The sequence below is a fragment of the Dermacentor albipictus genome, chromosome 1 (assembly GCF_038994185.2).
Source record: "Dermacentor albipictus isolate Rhodes 1998 colony chromosome 1, USDA_Dalb.pri_finalv2, whole genome shotgun sequence".
Lineage (NCBI taxonomy): Eukaryota > Metazoa > Arthropoda > Arachnida > Ixodida > Ixodidae > Dermacentor > Dermacentor albipictus.
Genome location: NC_091821.1, coordinates 230513846 through 230539195, shown reverse-complemented (window position 1 = coordinate 230539195; position 25350 = coordinate 230513846). Strand labels below are relative to the sequence as shown.

Sequence of the window (25350 nt, the reverse complement as noted above, 5' to 3'; positions counted from 1 at the left end):
GCAAATCCCATCTCATGATGACTGTCAACGGTAATGCGATTAGCATTGAAGTAATGTGAAGACAACATATTGTCACCACCAAAATGCTTCATGTACGAGGTGTGTACTGCGCAGCGAGGCTCTTCTTTCAAGTGCCTTCCTAGACATGCTGCACCGTCTAGCAGCATCACCACAAAGTCCTTTGCATGGCCTCAGAGAATGCACCGGTGGCATGTCAACTGTGTACTGCAGCCGGGCTCCTCTCCCACTTTCCTCTGGACACGCTGCACTATCTAGCAGTGCTGCCAAGAAGTCCGTGTGAGGTGCACCGGTGGCAGAACTGAGAACGCTGCATATCCAGTGCCACATGCCCAGTGGCCAAAGTCAGCATGAAAGAGGTTCATTGAAGAATGACATATACGGTGACATGCCCAGTGCTTTCATGGCACAGTGCATTCAAAGTGCTTGTGTTGAGTCCTCCTCCTTTGTTTCAGACTTTTCAAGCGCTTTATACCATTCAGCCTTGTTGGCATACCAACAAGGCTGAATGTCAACTCTTACCAATGAAAGGAAATTAGGCAGGCTAAAGTCTTTTACAAACGTGTCCCAACAACCACCCAGATTCTGCACGTGTTACTCAAATCCTACCACCAGCTGTAATATCCTATGCCCCCTACCCTTCACCCCTTCCATTAAAAAAAAAGTTCAGCGGTGATTTAGTGATATATGTGAGAGAAATGCATTGGTATTACGTCGCACCTCTTTGAGGTCCCGGATTCACGATTTAAACCGCATTCACCACATTTTAAAGCGTTGCTCAGGAGCTCACTCGACACACATCCTGCCTCTTTGAGGCGTGAAGTGCAACTTACAGTGGTCTGTTCCGGACCACTGTCAGTGATTCCCCAGTCAGTATGGCGGGAGTTTCTACGAAGACTAAGCCTAATGTTTAAAAATACCAGTTTTGAAATAAAAGGATGTTTACTTCAGAGACGTGCTGTCAATGGTGGCAAACATGGGGTTGACGGGTGACATCTGATAATCAGTTGGCAATTAACGAACATTAATTACCTTTTAAACTTTGTTTGAGCAGGCTCATTGTAATTGGCAATTAGAAGCGAGCTCTCTGTACAAAACCATATCAACTTTTGGATCGAGAAAAATGCAATTACCTGCTGAGCTTTGGCATGACGAAATTTAGCTACGAGAGTGCATGAAACCTAAACTGTGAGTCTGCAGTGAGCGCAAACCAGTGCACCTCGAGGCAACAGCGGGCAGCCAGCGCACTGCGACAGCAAGGAGCACATAGCGGCAGCATGCTGGCTGCCCGCTGCACGAGGGGTAGTGCTTTAAAAAATTTTAATTAGAGGGTTTACGTGCTGAACCACGATCAATTACTGCCGAAACGCCCCACTTCAAATATCCCATCAAAGACGGTAGTGCCTTAACGAAAGCGGTCGTGTGAAGCGATGGGTGTGGGTGTGGTCTAAGAAAGCAGTGTTCAATTTACACAAAGTTTAATGTTCATTGTCTATTCCTTGCAACCACTGCTCAGTAATGGCGAAAATAAGTCGCGTTCACGAACGTGTGTGCCGTGACTGAAGGGGATATTATGATATAAGTAGTTTGTTTCTCCAGTGTCTTCGGTGAGCTACTAAACAAGGCATCTTGTTTATATCTAGGGAAAATTTGGGGCATGGTATGGATAAGGTGTAGGCAATGTTCCAAATGGGTGGGTTAAGTGCACATTTTCTAGTAGAATACATATGCAAGTGGTCCATAGATATATTAGTCTGTTTTATGAGCAGTATAAGATTTAGATGGCAGCACTGGCATTACAACGAGTGAGGTTAAATTTTACAAACATAAGGGGAAGAATACACCATGTTTATGTGCGATAGTAAATACGTGTTGATCAAATACAGCGTTAAAAAAATTGTAAGCAAGAGTTCCAAAGTATCAGGCTACTACTATTAGCTCAATTTCCCCATGACCCAAGAGAATTCTGCGTTTCAGATATTTTATACTTTGTAGGAATAGGCATCATTTTAAGTGCAATGTGTCGCGCAGTTTTAACCTTTCCGGCTTATTTAGAAGTGTTGCAAATAATTATTGAACCCTCATCTTTTTTCTTGTTACTTTTTCATGCATGATATATTAGTTTTGCTGGTGTCCTCACTGAACTAAAGGAGGCAGCTTCATTATGTTTGGTGACTGTAAGGTCAAAATAATGGGTGATGTGTAGGTGTAGTTCTAAATAGATGGGTAGTTGGGACTTTTGCAATAAGTTACATATGCAAGCACTCCACAGTGTTTGAGCATGTTTAATGAGCGGGGAAGAATGGAGCCCGCTGCCCTGGCAGAACTATAAAAGCCACCAAGCCCAAATTTAGCAAGAATTGATGGTACACTATGGAAACTCTCCGTGCAAAGTTAAATGCGGTTGGATCAAACACAGCCTTTGTAAAAAAATTTCTTATGCAAGTGTTAGAGCGTGTGATATGGCCGCTATCAGCTAAGCTTCCCAGTGTCCCAAAATAGCAGTAGTTTACAACAGGTTTATATTTTGAGGAAAGGGGAGGGGGGACATGGTAACTGCAATGTACGACGAAATTTTTACATTCTTGGTCTGGTTAGGAGCGTTGCAAATAACTAATGAGCCATTATTTTTCTTTCCCTATTTTCAGCCGTCATAACACGTTCCATCTTAGTTTCAGCGATGTCCTCAGTGAACTAAACAAGACATTTTGTTTATATTTGGCAAAAATAAAGGGCGTGTTAAAGTTCCAGTTACTTTATTAAAGAAATGTTGTTTTATGCATTCAAGCACAAAAGTAAATGGAACACCAATGCACTCCTCCACAATGTTTGGGAATTAACATCTTGAAACTGCTGTCATACTGAGAATTCATCCCAACTGGGTCCGCCTTGCGCACTCCATGGCTAGAATTTTGCCAATTTCAATATGGGTCATAAGGTAATCAGTTAAAAAGTTCATTAGTTCATTGTTGTTGATTAGTAGATCATGCATTTCAATTTTTTTTGCAGATAGTGTCCGCCACTTTGAGTATTCGAGTAGACTACCCCTTGGACTAGATTTGTGCTATCTGCCAGAGCCAACCTTTCAGAATTTTTTTAAGCGTTCGTTGAAATGCCCTGTGTGTGTGTGTGTGTGTGTGTCATATCATATCATAAGAAGCCAACAAACACTGACACCAAGGACAACATAGGGGAAATTACTTGTGCTCAATTGGTAGAGCATCGCACGCGAAATGCGAAGTTTGTGGGTACATTCCCCACCTGCAGCAAGTTGTTTCTTCATCCACTTTCATTTCGATTAATTTGCCGTTTCATTATTTGATTTATTAAGCACAAGTAATTTCTCCTATGTTGTCCTTGGTGTCAGTGTTTGTTGGCTCGTTATGATACGACTAATAAAGAAATTGGGCCCCTCGGTTAATCCCCTTCCTTCTTGTTTGTTTATATACATATACACACACACACTCCCACACAAAGACAGCGAGAGGTCAGACCATCTGTGGTTTACGCAGTCATTACTTCTACGAAAAATCTGAATGCTTAATGGAATAACGTAATTACAGTAGTCGACTTTGTTTTAATTACTTTATGGCACATAATTCACTTCTTGAATATAGTAGCTAGCGAGTTTGCTTAGCATATCCACTGGGAACAAATTCTGAGAATGGCACCGGTTTCAAGATATGCGCTGTCAAACTTGCAGCAATAAAGTGCACTGTTGTACGACTTGCATTGTTATGAAAACACATTTTTATGCATTAAAGATAAAAGTAACTTGAACGCCAATTCATTTTGTCCGACACTTCGAAAATTAATATCTTGAAACTGGTGCAGTCCTGAGAATGTGTTCCAAGTGGATACACATTGCGAACTCGCCTGCTATAATACGTAGATTGAAATAAGTTCCGTAAAGTGAATAATTAAAATGCTAATTAGTGTAAGTATGTTAATTATCCAATTAAGCATTTTTACTTCTCGTAGAAGTCATGGCTGCTTCGTCATGTAATTTAGCTCAAGGGTTAGAATTGTGCCATCTTCTACAGGCAATTTTTAAAATTTCGGTGCAGCTAAAGAACACTTGGCATAACAACAAACAGATATTAAATGAGTGGCCTACCAAGTTTTGCTAATTATCACCAGGCCAAGCATGGTCCTAATGTGGCTAACAGTTGGCCAGATTGGCTATTCAGGTCAGCCCAATGTCGCTGGCCATAATGTCGGCCAAGGTGAGGCCAGTGTCAATCCCCAAATGTGGGCCGCACTCAGCAGCTGACCATGGGCCGAGTTGAGCCAGGTTGGCCAGTGACATCTGGCCAACATTATGCCGAGCACTTTTGGGCCACTGGATAATTGCTGCGCCACTGCACTGACAGCATGTCTCTGAACGAACCGTTCACTGCGCTAAAGAGAATGATGAGAGAAGCACCACTTACCCCACTCGTGGATCCAGCGCCAAGCCTCTAGGGCGGCGGACATCGCCCACAACCGATGCCCGCATGGAACCATCACACCTTGAAACCTCTATTTCTTGGTGCCTGCTCTCCACCCAGTAGAGATTGCACGCAATCCAGTCCACGGCCAGGCCCTCCACTGACTCCAGACCACCCGTCACGAGGGAGCGCACATCTTTCAATCCTGAGCCACCAGAATTTCCACTCGTACAGCCAAACACAAATGGGCAGACAAATCTGCCATTCACAATTTGCGCTTTAAAAGAATGCCTCCTGACACACAAACACAAAATATGTTCAGGTGCCGTACACCTTTTGCCCCCTTCCCCCTAAAACATCCCATATGCACACGCATGCATGCACAGAACCTTGACATAGGAAGTCCAGAAATATGTAACATGTCTTGGTTACGTTTTTTGAGGCATTTGTTCACATTGCTGCAAGAACCAGGCAACATAATTTCAATTATTGATCATTGCGGCAGACTATGCCACGCAGCAAGCTGCTGCCATCTCGGAGGCCACACGCAGTTGATGCAGCTACACGCAGCGCAAAGATGAAATGGTTTTATGGCCTTTTTAAGATTGCAGGCATATATATCTTTCATTTAACTCAAAATTAGCAATTATGTATTACTGCGAATGCTCTCACGATCACGAACTCATCTAATAGCATTGGTGGGCCAGCTGCTTTCGATGACGCTGCATGATGTCATTGCGGAAGTGAGAGCATGCGATTTTAGAGTGATAGCTCTACTACGCCATGTCTTGCAACGTCATTCATCGCGTCGCAATGACCTTCAGCCGCCGGAGCGCAGATGTGGCTGGTGTGACGTAACGCCCCGTGATCCACTGCGGAGAGGCATCGCAGCTGCGCTCACTCGAAGCCTCACCGCTGCAGTACCATGTGACTTGGCGAGGGTTCAAGGGCTAAATATAGTCAAACGTAGCGTGAGCGCTCGCACACGCTAAGCCAACAGCACAAACACGCTTGCGGTCAAGCGCAAGCTCGCATCCATGCGCATACTGCCCTGCCTCGCGAGAAATGGCGGTTTGCATCCACAAAAACGCTCAATAGCGCTCGCTCACTGGGCTCACCATATACGCCTTGGCAGACGCCGCAATGTACTTTTTTTTGGACAGTGTTTCAAAATGCTTTGATATCTATAAACATAATCGTTATATTTTTATAGCTGTTAGCTCCACACAAAAATGAAAGAAAAAACACTTTATTGCATGATATAAATCTGCTTCACCGAGAGTTGAATGTACCGCGCCGCAGCTGCGTAGCCAGGCGCCCTGACAAAAGGCAGCCCAAGCGCGCGATAACAGGAGCTGTTCCCCGAGATCACGGTGCGTTTCGACGTGTACGAGCCGTACGCCTTGTCTGCGCATGTGTGGGCGCGCGTCCGCAAGCGTATGTATGGTCTGAGCATACATCACGTTAGTGCACCCAATGCACTGGCGCAGCCAACGTAACTAGACGTGACCAACGCGCTTCGACACGGCCGGCATCGAGCGACGCTCAGTCTCGCGCCGATAACGTAGGAATATTGGGGGTGAGGACTTACCGAGTCACCATCTGTCGGAAACGCCTCCCTTGGGTAGTATGAGGGATCACATGGCGCGCTCCTCAAAGGTTTCGCTTATGGTGCTCAATAAAAACACCACGCGACAGCCCTCCTGGACACTTATGTAACTACTCTCAAAATGAGGGAAGTTTTTGACTGTCGATATAATAATCTTGGGCAAACTGAGGCCTAACTTCCTGTAGGATGCATTAAAGATGCTTGAAACATGTTCTTCGAAAGTTAGCAGGGAGTCAACGAATATTCTTAAGTCGCGTGCACAACTCTGTCTTTTCAAAGGAATGTTATCAAGTCAGTATTCGTAAAATGGACATTTTGCGACTAAAGGAAACAAGTGTTTGCATTTCTTAGCGGGTTGAGAGTAATGTCATAAGTCATCCTTCTCATGGCATTCTTAGAAACTACGACAATATTGCATATGCATTTTCTGAATATTTTTCATGCTCCTAGCTCTGGTGACTGGCAGTAAAGTTATATACGTACAAAATGAGACGTGAATGACGCAAACATTCTTCAAGATTATTAACATATATAGTGGGCCTAAGAACACCACATGTTGATTCATAAGGCAAACAGTACTTAACAGCAATGCGAACATAATTTAGCCGAGTGGACAGGTATATAGACCGAGCGTCGCTCGATGCCGGGCGTGTCGAAGCGCGTTGGTCACGTCTAGTTACGTTGGCTGCGCCAGTGCATTGGGCGCACTAACGTGATGTATGCTCAGACCATACATACGCTTGCGAGCGCGCGTATGTAAACAAACAAACAAGTTGGATTAATACGCAAAAAGTTGGAAACACATTCCCTCCATGAGAGAATTCACATCTTCCAGTAATAATTCACAATCCTGCACTGATTCTATTTCACGGTAAAGTTTAATATCGCCAGCGTACAAAATGAGACGTGAATGACGCAAACATTCTTCAAGATTATTAACATATACAATGGGCCTAAGAACACCACATGTTGATTCATAAGGCAAACAGTACTTAACAGCAATGCGAACATAATTTAGCCGAGTGGACAGGTAGTCTTTGATCATGCAGCGTGCACAGGTTGGAACTAACGCCGTAACTCAAGAGTTTATGGATAAGAAGGTCATGAGAAACAATCTCAAATGCTTTTGAGAGGTCGAAATATACTAGGTATGTCTCCGGTTAGCAACAGCGGGTCCCGCACCATCAAGATACGAAACAAGGTTTGTTTCCACAGATCTACGATGAACAAAACTACGTAGGCATATACTAATGTTATGCTTATTGAAAAATGACAGATACGTAAACATAGCTGTTTCAGACACTTTAGCTACTATACTTTAGCAAATGGAGACAAGAGGGACACGGGGTGATAATTTTTGATCCCACTCATGCTGCCACCTTTATGAACTAGCATAACTATTGCATTCTTCCAAGAAGAAGAAAAGGTACTCGTAGACAAAGCAAGATTATAAATGTGCGTAACGAGAGGAACAAAAATAGAAGAACAGCCTTTGATAACAAAACTTGGTATTCCATCGTAAGCAAGAGAATGCTTTGTTTTAACTTCATTACGGCCGCCGCGATATCGTGTTCTGAAAAACATGAAGTGTTGAAATGGTCACTGAAACTTTACTGCCAGTCACCAGAGCTAGGAGCATGAAAAATATTCAGAAAATGCATATGCAATATTGTCGTAGTTTCTAAGAATGCCATGAGAAGGATGACTTATGACATTACTCTCAACCCGCTAATAAATGCAATCTATTACATAGAACCAGACGCGTTTGGAATTGCATTTCAGGCATTCTCCGACAAACCTAATGCATACATCACTGTCTCTACGCAGTATACGCGTTTCTACTCTGGGGTCCCACCTCTTCCCTCCCTGAAGACTCGGACTTCCCAGTGCCATTAGTAACTTATGTAGATGTATTGCAGCACTTGCGCTTATCGCGACGAAAATACCCGGGCCCGATCAAGGGATTAGATAAATCATAAGAATGTCATTTACGAAGATTACAAATCATGTCATTTAATAACCAAGTCAAGCAACGTGCTATTGAGCCACAATCCTTTTCAGCCGAGTGTAAATTCTGCGCGGAGAAAGCAGATTTGTACCATATGGTATGGGCCTGCCAAGCTAATAATAGTGCCTTAGAGACTATACAACAGCCAACGTGGAAAAGATGGGAGGCAGCCCTGTCCAGCTGAACCCTCGATGACCAGCAAGCCCTCGTGGAAAGAGCTAGGGCAGTGGGCTTAGCCAACAAAATTGCGAAATAAGAACCCGACCACCCTTCTCCTAACTACCCTCCCCTTTTATTGTCAATAAAACGTTTTCATTATCATATACATGTTTTCATTTCGTGATATATTGGCTGGCGCAGACACTCGGTCTTGTGTGGCCCGTTGCAAACGGAGCAAAGTGTGGAGCGACTGCCTCACTAATCGGGAGATCGCAAGAGGCAGCGCATGAGTGACGCATAGGCACGATTAACAGCGGCCGCCGCAGACAGACCTCCGCTCATGCAGCGCTTTGGCGAACAGAGCCTTTCTTGCTCCAAGTGTGTTTCATATGCAGACGACACCACCATCTTTGGTCACAACCCTGACCTTAATGTTTTAATTTACAATTACCAACCAGATTTAAATTCCCTTGTGCAGTGATGTGCAGCAAACCGGCGATCAATTAACCCTTCTAAATCGTCTTTTGTGCTTTTTCATTCACGAAAAAGGAAAAAAGTATGCCTCCTTGTCTTTGCATCAACAACCAGGTTCTTACTTCATCTGATCACATTATCTGTCTCGAAGTCATTGTTGACCCCCACCTTCGGTTTCAGAAGCATATTTCGTCAGTCTGCATTAGAACATCCTATATTAAATTTGCTCCATGGTTTTCACCTTCCTTTCCCATTTTTGTTGATATAATATTTTGCCTTCGTCTAGCCTTTATTTATATATAGGCACTATATTTAAAATTTATAACCATCACCTCACTTTACACATTTTCCCACAGCGTGCGCTCTCTTATCCTAATTCTACCCACTTCCCTACCCATAGTAACTTGATCCTGCCCAATACCTGTGCTAATTATCGTAGAAACACTGTTTTTTCTTCAATAACATTGTGGAATAGTTTACGCACTCACATGAACTCTGTATCATCCTTTTATATGTTTAAGAAAAACCTGAAACAATTTCTGTTTTTGAACTATAAATTATCCCTCTACCAAGGAAAGTTATTCATGCACTTACATATGTATTTTTCTTTTGCAACATATATGCTCTCTTTCGTTTGGTTTGCTCTTTTACTTTGTAGTTTTACTCATTTTACTTGCACAGGAGATCCCGCCAACGGTGATTAAACCTTAGGACCTCCTTCTATGTAATAAACTTCAATACTTATACCGCTAATCCGGTGTTCTCGTGCAGAGCGCGCTAAATCGTGCACTGCGCGAAACGGTGCTAGGGTGTCTAGATAGGGGAGGTGTGATGACCGCGGCGCCCTTCCCATAGAGAGGGGTGATCCCCTTGCGCGTGACTGCCGCTAGGGCAATACAGAGCGCTGCGGCCCGGGGCGCCGTGTGCATTTCCGCGGAGACTGCGCAGAGAAGGCAGCGAGTCCGGCTAGACAGCGCCTGGGCGCCGGATGTTCACGGTGTGTTTTGCTGCAGATTGTTGCGTGTGCTGATTATTTATAACTGCTGTGGGCTGACGAAGATGCCTTCAACTTCAAAGAAAAAAACTCAGAGGTGGTGCTTCGTGCCATGGTGCGATTCCGGTTATAAATCTTGTTCGGAAAAAGTGTCCCTTTTCCGTGCGCCGACTTGCCAAGAACTGTTTTTGAAGTGGGCGCATGCCATTCCAAGGGCCGACAAACCGCTACGTGTTTCAATACATTCCACAAAGGCCCTCCTGAAGTACTTAACCAAAAAGGTCGGCTTCAGATACCTGATGACGTCGCACCTGAGCCAAGACTGCCTTGAGCGCTCGTTTGGGATAGTACATGTACGGCAGGCAAGTGGTGCAAATGATCACCCCACCCCGGCTCAGTTCATCCTTATCATCAGGTACTTGTATATCTTTGGCTGTAAAAATAATTTTGCTGAACAGCTTCCTGTAATTTCAACATTTGCAGGTGCTTGAGCTTTTACAGTCTTGCAAAGAGCCCTAGAGGTGGAAGCGTGTCGCCAGGACTTCTGGACTCCCTTCTTTCTGCGGAAGAGGCACTCCTGGAAAATCAGAAACAAGATGGTGTATTACCCATGGAGGCTGTTGAAGTGGCCGTGGACCATGTGGACTATGTTGAAAAACGAAGCGATGCTCGCTTGGTATACTACATTGCAGGCTACGTGGCCAGGAAGCGTGTGCTCTCAACTAGCTGTGCAGCATGCAGGGATGCCTGCCTTGTGCCGAGGGACTGTGCCCCAAAAGAACTCCCAGCTGATGCCTCCAGAGTGGGACTTGGGTGGGCTTCTCTACCCCTCGGAGTCATTGTATCGTCTGATTCAAGCTCTTGAAAGCAGGTTAACTCATGAATTTAGCAGAACGCGTCTGCATTCTAAAGCTGCCTTCAGCATACTCAAGAAAGCGAGTACAAATGTGCCACAAATTGGTTGTGTGGAGCATTGCCTGGCACTTAGAGAATCGGTGGTCAGGTTTTTCTGCCTTACCAGAATCCACTTTCATTTGAAGAGCCTCAACCAGGAAATGGATGAGATAAAAGCAAAAGAACGAAGCCTTGCCTGATGTGAAACAAGCAGCAGAATTGGAAGTACATTCTGCTGTATGCAATAAAGTTTGCGCGTCCAGAAACATGTTGCTTTTGTTTATCTGGTTTTTGAATTGCAGTGAGAATGAAATGACTCCAGGACGTTGCACTACAAGGTATGTCATGGTTTAATGCTGATTTGGCAGGTGTAAACGAACTTAAACGCTTTCGTACGTAATAAGGCCCACAACTAAAAAAAAATGCGGGTGGCGAAAATGAACATTCCAGGGGATCCTAGAAGTTATCGCGTTGACCTCGAAGAAGAAAGAATACGATTGCATATAAATCGTGCAAACAGCATTCTACGATAAATAAGCTCCCCGCTGATTTAGTGGCTTTAATATGGAATTTCAAAAATGCGTGCTCGCTTTCTGCCAGCAGAAAACTCGGTTGTGTTACCCCGTATTCGAAAACCGCATGATAACCGTAGCGCAATACCATCTTTGCGATGTCTAAGGGACTGCAGTATTAGCTAAAATTTCTAAAACTCAGTCAAATGCGTTTCCACTACAGCATTCCCTCTAAACACGCAGCGGACGGCCGCGCGTGCTGACGGCGCCCCTGACGACAGCGCCGCCCCGCGGCATTCACGCGAACGGGGGTCAGGTTTCCCTGGCCGGTCATCACACCTCCCCTATCTAGACACCATAACGGTGCATCGATGCGCGCGCTCATCGAGGCAACCTGAAAATCCCTCTATCTCCAAGGGCAGCGCCAACCACTTCCCTCCTCCTCCGCTCCACTCCTGCGTTCGGCACGGTCTCGACAATGGCGCCGCCTATGCTGGCCCTGCCGTAGCAGACGACGGCTGACGCGCTACCGGAGGAAATCCGCGGAAAAGTTCGTTCTAGCGCTGCGGAGCAGTTTCTGAGGCGAAATTTTGCTTCGTCAGTTGGTAACTGGCCTTAATAATGTCACGCTGAAATTGCGTAAAAGTAGAGAAAAGGTCGGTTACTTAAGCGTAAAGCGCCCGCGCGTTGAAAGAATTCGTGTTGCTGAAACACGACGCATGCACACGGTGATCTCAAACACACGCGTAACTACCTCAGTTTCAGGTACTGACTGCGTGAAAGGACGCGTATGTGGTTTCGTAGGTTCATTTACGTACCTCCAGGATACTTTGTTCGGCCGGCGCGTGAGAGATTCCAACTGTCTGGGGCCAGAAACGCGTAGCAACAAGGCCGCTTCTGCTTCGCGCCTTTTACAGGTGTGTAGCTCATGCACGGGTTGTGGTAGCCATGAGCAACGCTTTCACACGTAGACGGTATGGTTAACTTGAACAACGTACCAGCACATGAAATATTTATTTATTTATTTATTTATTTATTTATTTATTTATTTATTTATTTATTTATTACAGTGCAAGTGGCTGGAATTAGATAGCAAGAACGAACTTGATGGGAGAGAGGTTCCGAAAAAATTATCCCCGCCTCATTAGCACGAGTAAAGCTTTTGTTGAAGTGCTAATTTTATATCTGTTTACTACGTGCGTCTGCATTCTTTTGCGTTGTAAGTTTTCGCAGGGAAGCAGTGTTTAACTGGAACACTCAAGGCACACAAGACAGAAAAAAAAAATTTGAGTTTTACAGGCCAAAACAATGATCTCATTATGTCCCGCCGTAATGGGGGCTCCGGATTTTGAGCAGCTGGGGTCTTTAACGTGCCCCAATGCACGGGACACCGGCGTCTTTGCATCTCGCCCCCATCGATATGCGGCCGATGCGGCCGACGCGGCCGTGATTTGATCCTGCAACCTCCCGCGATCTATCCGTCTGCGCATACTTTTGTCGCACTGGGCCGGCAATGGCGGTCGGAGCGCACTGGAATGAAAAACGTACAAAATAGTGCGCGTGCTTCCACGTGACATATATTGGCGAATGCAGGAGCGGAGGAGGCTGGGGCGACAGGAGGCGTGGAGGAAGAAACGCCGGGGAGAGCGGCGTGGCGGAAACATCTAAGAATGGCGCTACTTTTGGAAAATTAAGGAGCTCTAGGCACCCTAGCAACAGCTCGCGCGCGACGCCGCAGCGGAAATACGCCGCGCAGAGAAAAAAGCAAGGGGGAAATAAATGAAGGCGGGGCCCGTGACGTATGAGTCACGCGATCCTCGAGCTCCGGTATGGGAGAACGTAGGTAAGGAATTTCCTAGGAATTTCGCTTTTGGAGGCCAGGCCGGGCAAGTGGTGAGAGTGTCTCCCTTGGCAGTGGCGCTCGCCTCCTGAAATCATGGGTTCGCTGCATTGAAATATTTTTATTTCGGCTGTTAATGAACCAATTTGAAAAAAAAAATTCTTGAGGCAAAACGCTCCCTGAGGACATGTAACAACTTCCAGCGCCTAACCTAAATTTGCTATGTGGCCTGGTGAAGGGGTCTTAAGCGTCCCATTTAAATTTACGCGCTCTGGGCCACTATTTTGTAGCGGTGCATTTCCTGATGCCCATGCCTTTCGGTGCTTTTCGTTTTCTTGAGTGGTCAAGCGACGCTCCGCATCAATTAGTACCTCCTCACGCACTGAGGGCATCGAGGCACCCTAGGCCACTCACGAACGCCAAAAGCGCCAGAAAAATGCATCGCTACAATATACCTGCCCAGATGCAGCATGCCACGAAATCACAACAGGCTAGAAGAGGCGAAGTATAGCGAAAAACAATTTTACATGAACTGTCACTTTCCGTAAAAAGCTTTATTTGGAAATATCTCGATGCGTTACTTGAAATTCCCGCGCGGTAAGTGGAGCGCGCTGTCATATAGGCTCCCTGAATGTTTCACGCCATGCAAAGGCTTTTCTTTTTCTACTTTCGCATTCTTATTAGCTATTTTGAGCGCACTAGTCCCGTAAGACTAGCTGTGCACAATTTCTGATTGCGAAACGAATCTTTTGGATTCAGTGATGCGGGCTTGCGCGGCTATTGCGTAACATGGCGGCGCCGAGGCCGCCCGACAGCAAAACAAATGTTAACACCAACTTTCACATAGTCTCATATCTCTTCGACGGCAAAGTATCGACGGCATTTTGCCGTCATTATCGATATCGGACGCTTGCTCTGACATTCCCAGGGTTGCAAGTTACAAGTGTTCGGAACGCGAATAGTTCGCTTGCCGTCGTGTGAGTCGGCAGAATCGTGTTTCAGTGCAAAAGCTCTACTCCTCGAGGTACAACTCCCAAGGTCAATCTCGGCGCGCGTTCGACCTTCAGCCGCCGGCGCGCAAGTGTGAAAGTGTGACGTCACGTCACGTGATCCGCTGAGGACAGGCGTCGCAGCTGCGCTCGCTCAAGCTTCGCCGCTGTGTACCACGTGACTAGGCGAGGGTTGCAGCTGCTTCGGCGGCGCTTGGTCGCTCAGTTGGCTCAGTCTCACCATGGAGGAAGCACAAGCCGGTGCGAGCGCGTGAATTCTTCGTCGCAGGCGCCAGGCTGAGTCTAGGCACACTACCGATATAGCTCGTCGGGAATAAGCACTGAAGAACCGTGTCTAACCATGCTTAACAGAGCTTTCGCTCGTATAACTAGGTTCAAGTCACGTTGAACCCCAGCCACTTTTTTGATGACGAAAGTGCGATTCTGACCACTCACGCGAAGAAACGGTGTTACAATCAGCTGGCGGGAGCAGCGACCTTCAAACCTTTCTTGATTTCCTGGGAACTTGTGATAGCGTCGTTAAAAGGACACTAAAGCGAAACAATAAATCAGTTTAGACTAATGAAACATTGTTTGAGAACCCTGCAGGCAGTCATTTCAAAAAATAGTTTGATTATTAGATGAGAAAATGAAGGTCCAAGTATCAGTATTCGAATTTCGCGCAGAAACCCCAGCGCCGGTACGTCAGCGTGACGTCAGGAAATCCGAAGTATGTTTTCGCATTTGGGCCGCGTTGGCTGAATAAAGGTTCCCGAAACTTGCCTTGTTTAATTTTTGGTTCCTTTAGAACACAATGTAGTCAATCTGTACCGCTATGTATAATTAGTTGGCCCTAGAAGATGCCATCAAAATCCAAGACGTCACAGCCCCCAGGTGCGGGAACTTAAGTAGGCGTCGCCACCCGTATTTCGTTCTTGTGCTTTTTCTGGCTTACCAAACGTCTTATCGCTGTAAGAGTGGTATTTTTGGTGTTGTAGAACGGTAATTTACTGATCCAGAATAAATCATTTTTCACTTTAGTGTCCCTTTAAGAGTACGTTCCATCAGTCAGACCAGTGGCGACACCATGGTGTGATACGTTTGACGGAAGAATACGAGGTTGATGGATGCCGCCCTGGAAAGAAACGCCCTGGAAATTGCGCTCTGCACCGTTTCGTTACGGTCGCCCACACTCTAAAAAAAGTTTGCACCCTTTGGGGTGTATATCTGCTCCACAACGATAATCGTCATCTGCCTTGATGCGTTTCTTTTCTTTAACGCTGCGAGCACGGTACTTCCCAGTAACGAACGGCGTGCGCGTTGTCAGCAAGACATAGCATTCCCAACAGGAAAGTAGCGGGCGCGGCGTTTTCAAGAAAGGAAACGCATCAAGGCAGATGGCGATTATTGTTGTGTGGCAGATATACACCCCAAAGGGTGCAAACGTTTTTTAGAGTGCAAACGGACCGCCTCAAAAACCAGCTATTCCATGAGCCGAGACGGGTAACTGAGACAAGCGTGAACCCTCCTATTAACGCGTAACCCCTTCTTTCTCTGGGGCAGTGAGCTGTGTGCGCCCGAGGGTACTTCTCTCATTGTGTTGAGTGAACAAAGCTGCCGGAGTGATTACGCACAGCCTGGCCCTCAAGGCTAACTTCGGCGAATTTGGACGCTCCGGATGAGGAAAATATGACCGCAGATTTCACTGACCTACGGACGACAAAAGGGATTTAATCGGACTTTTTCGGTTCTTCTGGGTGCTTCAATTCAGACATGCTAGACTGCCGAGACGTAACGTTCTCTACTCCTCATGTAGACATTGTAAATAAACCCAGTACTCATCGTTCTCGATGAGAACCTGTTCCTCTCTTTAAAAACGCCCTTAGCGTGGAAGAGTCGCAAGACGGCATCAACTACACCTTTTTACATGCCCTAGCCCAACTCTCCCAACGGAGAGCGATGGATTTGCTTTGCGAACTGTTGGCGCACAGACCTAACAAAAGACGCCGTTTTCGCCGCAAAATTACTTTGATTTCTATACACCAGACAGCACCACGGTATTCGGTAGGCCATCCGTTCGCTCTACTAAAGGCCTCACCGAGCAGATAGAAATACTCATCGAGAACGTGACCATATAGCTGTTTTACGTGCGTATATACTGTATATTGATAACCTTACCACTGCCCTTCAGATGCATCACGTCGCATAACAACAAGTTGCTTAAAACAGCGAGAGCACGCCAGTTGTGCCTATATGCTTCCCTCGTGATGTCTAGCGCTTGAGGCCACTGTACTGCGCATGCGCAACAGGTAGTAACGGAACAGACGTTTCTTCGCCGGGGATAGCTCTCCTACTATCGTCCTCACCGTCGACATCGCCCTGAGGCTAGATAGTTAACTACCCGCAAAATGCTTCGCATAACATCGATTCCCACAGTGCGAGGGATCTGCGTAATTTTTCTTTTTCGACAGGCGTATACAGGCCGTATGCAAGCACATTCGGGGCAAAGAGCGACCATTGTAGCGGCCAAGTTGTATGGCGTAAACATGCACATCTAAGAACAAAAATTTTGTTTCAAACATCTCATTTGATGCCTGGAAAAATACGTGTCGGTTGTATCCTACGTAGCCGAACACGATATATTTGAAATATCTCAATGATTGGTACGGTCGCGTGATCCCATACAGTTTGTAGGGTAAAAGGGACCATTTCCAAGGAAAACAAGTGTGACAATGTAGCTTCGAAGCATGGTGTATTGGGCCAGTTCATAATTTTCTATGGTGCGGAAACGTTACGGTGCGAAAGGGTCCTGCGTCCTGCTTTCGCACTGAAATCCTAATGCCAGTGTGACGATATCACAAGTGAGGTGTAGGTGACTAGTTTTTTTTTTATGCTACAATACCTCGCCCACAGCAATCGACGCAACAAGACACCGTGAAAACACGGGAGAGAGGAAGTAGACAAAACAAGCGTTGAAGAATATGAGAACACAGATATACACCACCGCAGTAGACGTACACCGTTCGACAGGGGCTCCAATCACATTCAAACTACAATAACTGGCGAAACACGAGACCGTACGCGTAATTTAAAAGCAGCTGCCCACCATTTTTTTGAAGCCTCATGCACTTTATGCGCTAGTTCTCTGGCGCCGTGCGTTCGGGCGACGAACGAGCTGCGTCATGGGCTGTGAGTAGTATTTTCGAAAAAAATGCGAAGCGCCCATCTTCATTATCGCTACAATCTCTCTCACGGTGATACTACACGTGAAACGAACTGGTAGCTGGTTTCTGTGGTTTTACATGGAATAACTACAATCTTTAGTTTACGAGACACTAAAGGAACTCACAAATTAAGCGAGTCAAGAGAATCGCGCAATAATGTTCCAATGGATACCTGGCCACTGCAATATCCCTGGGAATGTTTCAGCCTGTGGATAGCGCATGGAGCGCCTTTGAATGAAGCCACCGGAAGTAGGCTGCTAATCCCGGAAGACTGTGCTTGGCGAATTTGCGACGGCACTTCGCGTGCACGAGAGTTCGGCACTTCTTTTCTTCCCCCGGCTTATTTACCTGCCTGTCGTGCCGCAAACTACCAAAGCCTGAAGCAGAAGCGTTCTAGAAAGATGTTCAGAATTTACACCACCGCGCCCACAGGATGGATGGATCGATGGATGTTATGATCGTCCCTTTTGGAACTGAGCGGTGGGTTGCGCCACCAAGCTCTTGCTATTATACTGCCCTAATGTCCTACCTAGGTTAAACAATAAAAAAGAGAAAAAAAATCACTATGAACTACCCCACCCAAATTTTATGATCCCCTATTTCGAATTGTGCTTTTGTACGTCTCCGTTTTTTGTCTTTTCCCTACTTTTCTTCCACCAATCCTCCAATCGCCTCTTACTAATGCCTATTGCGGACATGTTTACTTTTCCACTGCTCTCGCTGAACCCAAGTGCTTCAAGGAGGCCAGTGGCGCCTAAATCGACCGCTGGGTAGACGTCTTCACATTCTAATTAAACATGCTCCATGGTCTCCCTAGCTCTACCGCAGCAAGCACATGCTTCTTCTTCCCTCTTATATCGCGTGTTGGCATCCCGATCTCGCTTCGAAACGTAATGAGCTTCCCTTTAAGTTATCATAAATTGTTTCTTCCCTGATTTCGTTTTTTCCCTCTTAAGTAGTTACTCATGGCAGGTTTCTTTTCCACTGTCGCCACCCATGAGATTATTTCAGCCTCTCTGACTTTCCGCTTGACCTTCTTTGTTGCTGTGTTGCCCACCCTACAGGCCGCATACTTGTTGGTAAGCTTCCTAGTTCTTTTCCTCCACTGTGAATCAATGTTTTTTTTCCTGTACAGATACCTGAAAACCCTCCCAGCCCATTTACCTTCTTCCATATTCCTCAGCCGTTCTTCATACTCAATTTTGCTGCGAGCTTCCCTCACTTCAAAACTAGTCCAGCCCATATCACCTTGCACAGCTTCATTTGTAGTCTTCCCGTGAGCGCCCAATGCGAGGCGACCCACTGACCTTTGGTTCCCGTCGAGTCCTGACTGTACCCCTGATTTAAAGCAAACAACCGCATTTTCAAAAGTAAGTCCTGGAACCATTACACCTTTCCACGTACCTCGGAGGACCTCGTACCTATTGTATCCCCATAGCGCTCTGTCCTTCATTATGGCTGCATTTCTCTTTCCCTTCACTGTTATTGTTTTTCCTGTGTTTCCATATACCTATTGCCTTCGTTTATCCATATACCAAGATATTTATATTCTGTTACCCGAGGCATTTCCTGCGTCGCTAACACGAGCGTCGCACGCGGGAAAGACACGTGATTGAGAAAACGCAGAAATGTCGCATATGGGTTCACATTATCACACACACACAAAAAAACTTACCAAACAAAAAGAAACAACAACAGCCCCAAAACGCGGCAAACCACGAATAAACAGTTGTTACGGCTGCAACATTACAATAAGTGCAGCATATGCCCTACTTCCGGGACAAGTTGCCGCACCACGCCACACCTTCGCTCGCTTCACCAGCGCCCAGATCGGCGAGCGGAGAAACAGTATTCAGCTAAACATAGTAGACATCAGTGGTTGTAGCAGACAAAGCAGCTGGACGAGCGCATGTCAACGTCACATCTGGTCTCCCTCTAATACAAGGCGAATTACCGCATATACCAAGACAGATCTCAGCCCATGGTCGCAGAGTGACTGCTTTGATCAGAACCCGAAATCTTCAGCTTTATTTTACATTGACCCTTCGCTTCAATTTAAGATCCCGTCCCCATTGGATAATACCAGAACCTTTGAAACGCTCATTCACCGTCTGCGGTGGTAAATGAACACTTTCTTTTGAAAAAATTTCGAGAGCTGATAGTCCGGAATGCATATATGGCCACGCGGATGAGGATACACAGCATCTTCTGTGAGAATGTCCGCCACCCGACACACGGAGACAGCGTTAAGCGCATGATTTAATGGCAGTGGACTGCAGGACCTCGGATATTTTGTCGGGGTTGGAAGTTAACCGAAGATCGGTAGGCCGGTTGGCTTTGGGAGCCCACAGTAAAACTACAAATGAGGCAGTGCAGGGTGACATGGGTTGGGCCTCGTTTGAAGTCAGAGAAGCACAGAGCAAAATTAGTTAAAAGACCCAGGAACATGCATGAAAATAAATCGGCAGCTAAAGGGCACAAGTATCTCTACTTGAAAAGCACAGACACAGAATGGAGAAAGAGGTCAAGAAAGTTGGCAACCAAGTGCAACGTAATTGAAACTGTAAATACACAACGAGGAGTCATCAGAAAGAAAGTGAGAGAAAGAAAGACAGTCAATTGGATGCAAAGAATGAGCAAAAAAAAAAAACAAAAAGGATGAAAATGAAACAAAAAGGATGAAATGAAACAAAAAGGATCATAGAGATTTACAAGAATGGGAAGAAAGAATTCAAAAGGTAAAATATGTATGATGACACAAAAGACAGTGCCTTGCTATATGCGGTTCGAGCCTGTGGCTTAAGGAGAAAAACATACAGGACAGGCACGTACCCAGGATTTTTTTTCGGGGGGGGCCCACCACCTCCATCATCATCATCATCATCATCATGTTTTATGTCCACTGCAGGACGATGGCCTCTCCCTGCGATCGCCATTTACCCCTGTCCTGCGCCAACCGATTCCAACTAGCGCCCGCGAATTTCCTAATTTCATCGCTCCGCTTAGTGTTTTGTCGTCTTCGATTGCGTTTTCCTTCTCTTGGTACCCATTCTGTAACCCTAATGGTTCAACGGTTATCTAACCGGCGCATTACATGACCTGCCCAGCTACATTTTGTCCTCTTGATGTCAATTAGAATGTCGTCTATACCCGTTCGCTCTCTGATCCAAACCGCTCTCTTTCTCTCTCTTAACGTTATGCCTAGCAATCTTCGTTCGATCGCTCTTTGAGCGGTCCTTAACTCATTCTCAAGTCTCTGCCCCATATGTCAGCACTGGCAAAATGCACTGATTGCACACTTTTCAATAATAATGGTAAGCTTGCAGTCAGGAGCTGGCAATGTCTGCCGTATGCGATCCAACCTATTTTTATTCCTCTGTGAATTTCCTTCTCATGATCAGGGTTCCCTGTGATTAATTGACCTAGGTAAACGTACTCCTTCACAGTCTCTAGAGGCCGACTGGCGATCCTTATCTCTTGTTTCTTTGCTCGGCTATTTATCATTATCGTCATCATCTGCATATTAATATTCAACCCCACTTTTACACTCTCTCTGTTGAGGTCTCCAATCATTTGTTGTAACTCGTCTGCATTGTTGTTGAATAGAACAATGTCATCGGCAAACCGAAGGTTGCCGAGATATTTGCCATCGATCTTTACTCCTAAGCCTTCCCAGTTTATTAGCTTGAATTCTTCTAAGCACGCAGTGAATAGCTTTGGAGAAATTGTGTCTCCCTGTCTGACCCATTTCCCTATAGGTATCTCCCTGCTTTTCTTGTGTAGAATTAAGGTAGCGGTAGAAGCTCTGTATATATTCTTACGAGAAGGACGAGCCAGTAAGACGAGAAACTATTTACAGATTATATTTACAACAACGGTTGCAGCGCTGACCAGTTAGATTCACAGCGCGAGCCCAGTTCGTTCTTCCTTCTCTTTTCTGGAGTGGTGGCGCCCACGCACCTCGTTCAAACAAACAAATACCACACGCACGTAACAATATTTTTCAAGCTTTTTACGTAAGCGTTCTGTAGTCCTTGATTAAGTAGTGCCTCTAGACTGCTGGCATCTCTACTGAATCAAATGCATTTTCGTAACCTATATAAACCACATAGAGAGGCTTATTGTACTCTGCAGATTTCGCGATAACCTGATTGATGACATGGATGTGATCCATTGTAAGGTATCTCTTCCTGAAGCCAGCCTGTTCCCTTGGTTGACAAAATCCAGTGTTGCCCTTATTCTATTGGAGATTATTTTGGTAAATATCTTATATAATACTGGGAGCAAGCTAATGGTCCTATAATTTTTCAATTCTTTAACGTCTCCTTTTTTGTGGATTAGTATAATGTCTGCATTCTTCCAGTTTTCTGTGACCCTTGCAGTCGAGAGACACTTCGTATTAAGAGCCGCCAGTTTTCCAAGCATTATGTCTCCTCCATCTTTGATTAAATGGACTGTTATTCCACCTTCTCCTCCCGCTCTTCATCGTTTCATGTCTTGCAGCGCCCTTCTGACCTCATCGCTAGTTATAGGAGAGTTTCTGTTTCCTGTTTATTACTGTTTCTAAGTGAGGTATCGTGACTCCTCTGGGTACTGCATACAGGTCAGCTTAGAATTTTTCCGCTGCTTTTACTGTATCTTCGAGATTGTTTATGATATTATCGCTCTTATCTTTTAGTGCATACATCATGGTTTGTCCTATGCCAGGTTTCTTTTTTACTGATTTCAGGCTGCGTTCATTTTTTTACGGCTTCTTCAGTCTTTCACATGTTATAGTTTCGAATATCAGTTATTTTCGCCTTGTTGATCAGTTTTGACAGTTCCGCGAATTGCGTAACACTGTGCGGCCGCCAGTCCCATACAACCGCGTAGAGCGCAGGACTCTGTGATTCTAGACGTACTGCGCTCACCGAGAAAGGTTAGAAAAACACCAACATAAGCACAGCGGAAAAGTTGCTACGTGAGGCGGTTCGACCGATAACTGTAGAAGCGTCATTCAAGGCAAGTAATTATTCGCCACTTCCGGCGGCGTTTTCTCTACTTCCTTTTTAAATAAAGAGATGTTGATCCATAAATATTCTCATAAACAACGGTTAACATTTTTATTATTCGCTTTTGCTTGCAGTTTGGTTGTTGCGTTGGCTCTCTCCCTTAGTAGATCGCTTAATTTCTCAACTCCTTGCGATTTTTGTTTCCGGTTTCCAATTTTGCACAAAAAGTGCTATACAATTAGGGAAAACAGACGAGGTAACTGGCGACAGTCATCTTGCTTATGAGTTTAAGGGTTATTGCAGGGTTTCATGATGGACGCTCTTTCACATCATTTTATTTCCCACCTTATCTAACCCACATCACGTGTATATGGTTGCGGACATCTGCCAGCGTCGCGGCGAGCCGTAACTCAAGGAAATAATGAAGCAAAGGGAAAAGTTAAACGCAATTGGCGTTTTCTCCGGCCGCAACTCGTTCCATGAGAGTACAGACCAGCTGAGTAACAGCCGCATCCCTCTCCTGGTCCCAGGATCAGCCTAAACAAAGAAGGTTGAACTAACAAAAGCAACAGCTATGCGCGTGACGGCTGAATAGATGGTGACAACTGAGCGCATCTCGAGTTAATCGCGCAGGTGCGGAATCTATGAGAAAACTGCCCTTCACATTACAAGAGATGCCGATAACTACCGCCATCTAAAAGGAGTGAAAAAGGCAGCATAAGGCTGACTGATGAACAGCTGCCAAGTCTCAACATTAATCTGGCGGCGCTTTAGGAATGTGTGAGGAGTGGTGGCGTGGGTGGGGAGAGGGGGGGGGGGTATGCCACTTGATTTCGGGGGGGGGGCCCGGCCCCCCCCCCCCCCCCTGGGTACGTGCCTGATACAGGATCATATATTCAGAACTAGGCGAGGCCTGTGTATGCTGCAGCAGAAATCCTGAGACCACTCAGCACATCCTAATGGAATGTGAAGGTATTCCCCCAGTGAAACCCGCAGGTAACGTACACTTTGCAGAAGCGCTTGGGTTTAAGTGGACGGAAGCGTCATTCGGTCAGCAGTCGAGATAAGCAAGAGACGTTTAAAGTATTGGTGGCAAAAAAGCAGTGTAGAGATTGATACGACCGGACCTCTTACAGACATAGCTAGCGGTACAAGGTAGATATTGAAGGAGAAAAAAAAGATTCAGGAGATGTATACAAAAATGCTAGATAAAAAACGTGTATAGCATACCTGATTATAGATCAAGCAAACTCGGTGACTATTTGTCACCGCCCCGTTTCAAAGAAGATGCCACTATATCATCATCGATCACGATCAAGAGGCCTGATCGCGGTTCACGGATCGCGATTTTCCGGATCCGGATCGCAAAGATCGCCATCGTAAATGACCGTGTAGCAATACTCGATCCGGATCAAGCTCAATCAGGATCGGCCGCGATCGTGATCAGAAGTGTACGTGTGACACCGGTATTAGCCGTCACTATCCGCACACAGTTTGAGCCGATGTCGATAACGTTCAGCAAAGGTTAGGCCTATCAGAGTCGCTGAGTTCGGGTGTATACCACTGGCGGACCTGAGCGGACTGACCTGAAGCTAATTAACCCACCAGGATGAAGCAAAGTGCTTTTGTATTTCAGTGCTGACCATACAGATTTGAAATAAACCAGTCTTTATTTCGTACAATGCACACACAAAAAGCTAGGAGCGACGACACGGCGCACTATCAATATCGGTACTTTGCCATTCTCCCAAGACTGTCAGTTGCACTCGCCGGCACTTCCCTAAATTAAATGAGGCTATAAGTACACGGGTGTATTTTGACGTATTGTTATGCTGGCTGATTATTTGGCTTCCGAGGTGCACTGTTTGCCTCGTGTCCCAATGGGCAGCAAGCGGAACCACCTTCGATATAGGCTATAGCGTAAACAACCGCCTCGTTCAGCTGCCAATGGTGTCAATACTGGCATCAGCGTTTCCGCGAGAAAACTATGCGTTCTCTAAATGAACGATCATACGCACAAAGTTCTAATCTATGACTACCTTACGGAACATATTATGTGCACGAGGAGAGCACGAAGAACGAGAACTCGGGCATGACAACGTTCCCATATGCTAGCCATATACGGTCTCCAGCTCGCTGTTTTATAAGGTGTGTGGTCGATCATATCAGCGCGACCGCGAGTGATGCAACGGTGAAGTTATGCACAAAATCTACGTGTTTTGTTATGTTGACATTTGTAATGTCACTGATGCGCGGCTAACATATTTCCCGCGAACAACGAGCGGTCGCTGTACCTGTCGATATAAACAAATGCACCGGTCGGAGCTTTGGTCTGCCAGCGACGTTCTTCCGGGATACAAATGTGGAAAGCAATGCTGCACAGTATATTATAGTCAGTATGCGAAACGCTTCCCTGAGAAGAGGTAAAACACGTAAAATGGCAAGCAGCGTTTAAAATCAGTGGTTAGGGCTACCCTTGGTCTTAATCTTGCAGCACGATATGATGCGCATGAGTGCTGGCTTTCGTAGTGGCGGGTCGAATGCGAACGGCGATTCGTGGCTATTGAGTTCGTCAGAATCGTAAGTGTCAATATTAGACAGCTCTGAAGAGCTGGTGCAGCTGACAAGATCTTTAGCATATCAGTTGTTCTGGTAAACGAAGACGGACTGGGCCTTTTACCGTATGAGCGGAGGCGCGAACGTCAATGTTTTGCATGTTACAGCCACCCGGTGGCGCAGAGCTCAATCACACAAACACAGCTAATATTGCAGTAACCAAATGTATTCTACTTCACGCGTGGCGTATTCTCGGCAGCGGTGTAATCGTGTTACTGCACAAAATTTACACCAGCACCAAAGTGAAGTACACTTGGTTACTGCAATACTATTAGCTGTGTTAGTCTGGTTGAGTTCTGCGCCACCAGATGGCTGCACCGCGCAGGCCGCTCCTGCTTACGCCTCCGTCCCTACGGTAAAACGCCTAGTCCGTCTGCGTTTACAGCAGGGGCGGACAAACTAAAACTATGGTGGCTCTAAAACTCGCCCTAAGGCCCGCTTTCGTTCTCCCAACGGGAGACCGGCATGCCTTTCCCGCTGGTGTTCCGCTCGTGACGTCACACTAACAGGTTCACTCGGCTGCTCGGGGAGGTTTCAGTTTCGTTTTCGCGCTTTTTTGCTTGATTAAAATTATTTCTGAATTTGCAGAAAA

At 45.9% G+C, this 25350-nt stretch overlaps 1 protein-coding gene across 2 annotated transcripts in view; it reads right to left on the bottom strand.

Annotated features, from left to right (window-relative positions):
* The window catches only part of LOC135915691 (low-density lipoprotein receptor-related protein 1-like), a 118046-nt gene that overhangs the window by 65618 nt on the left and 27078 nt on the right, over nucleotides 1-25350 (bottom strand). For both annotated transcript variants that reach the window (XM_070531029.1, XM_070531028.1), the window contains one exon: nucleotides 4452-4653. In XM_070531029.1, coding sequence (XP_070387130.1) covers nucleotides 4452-4653 — 202 coding nt within the window. The remainder of the gene's footprint in view (nucleotides 1-4451; nucleotides 4654-25350) is intronic.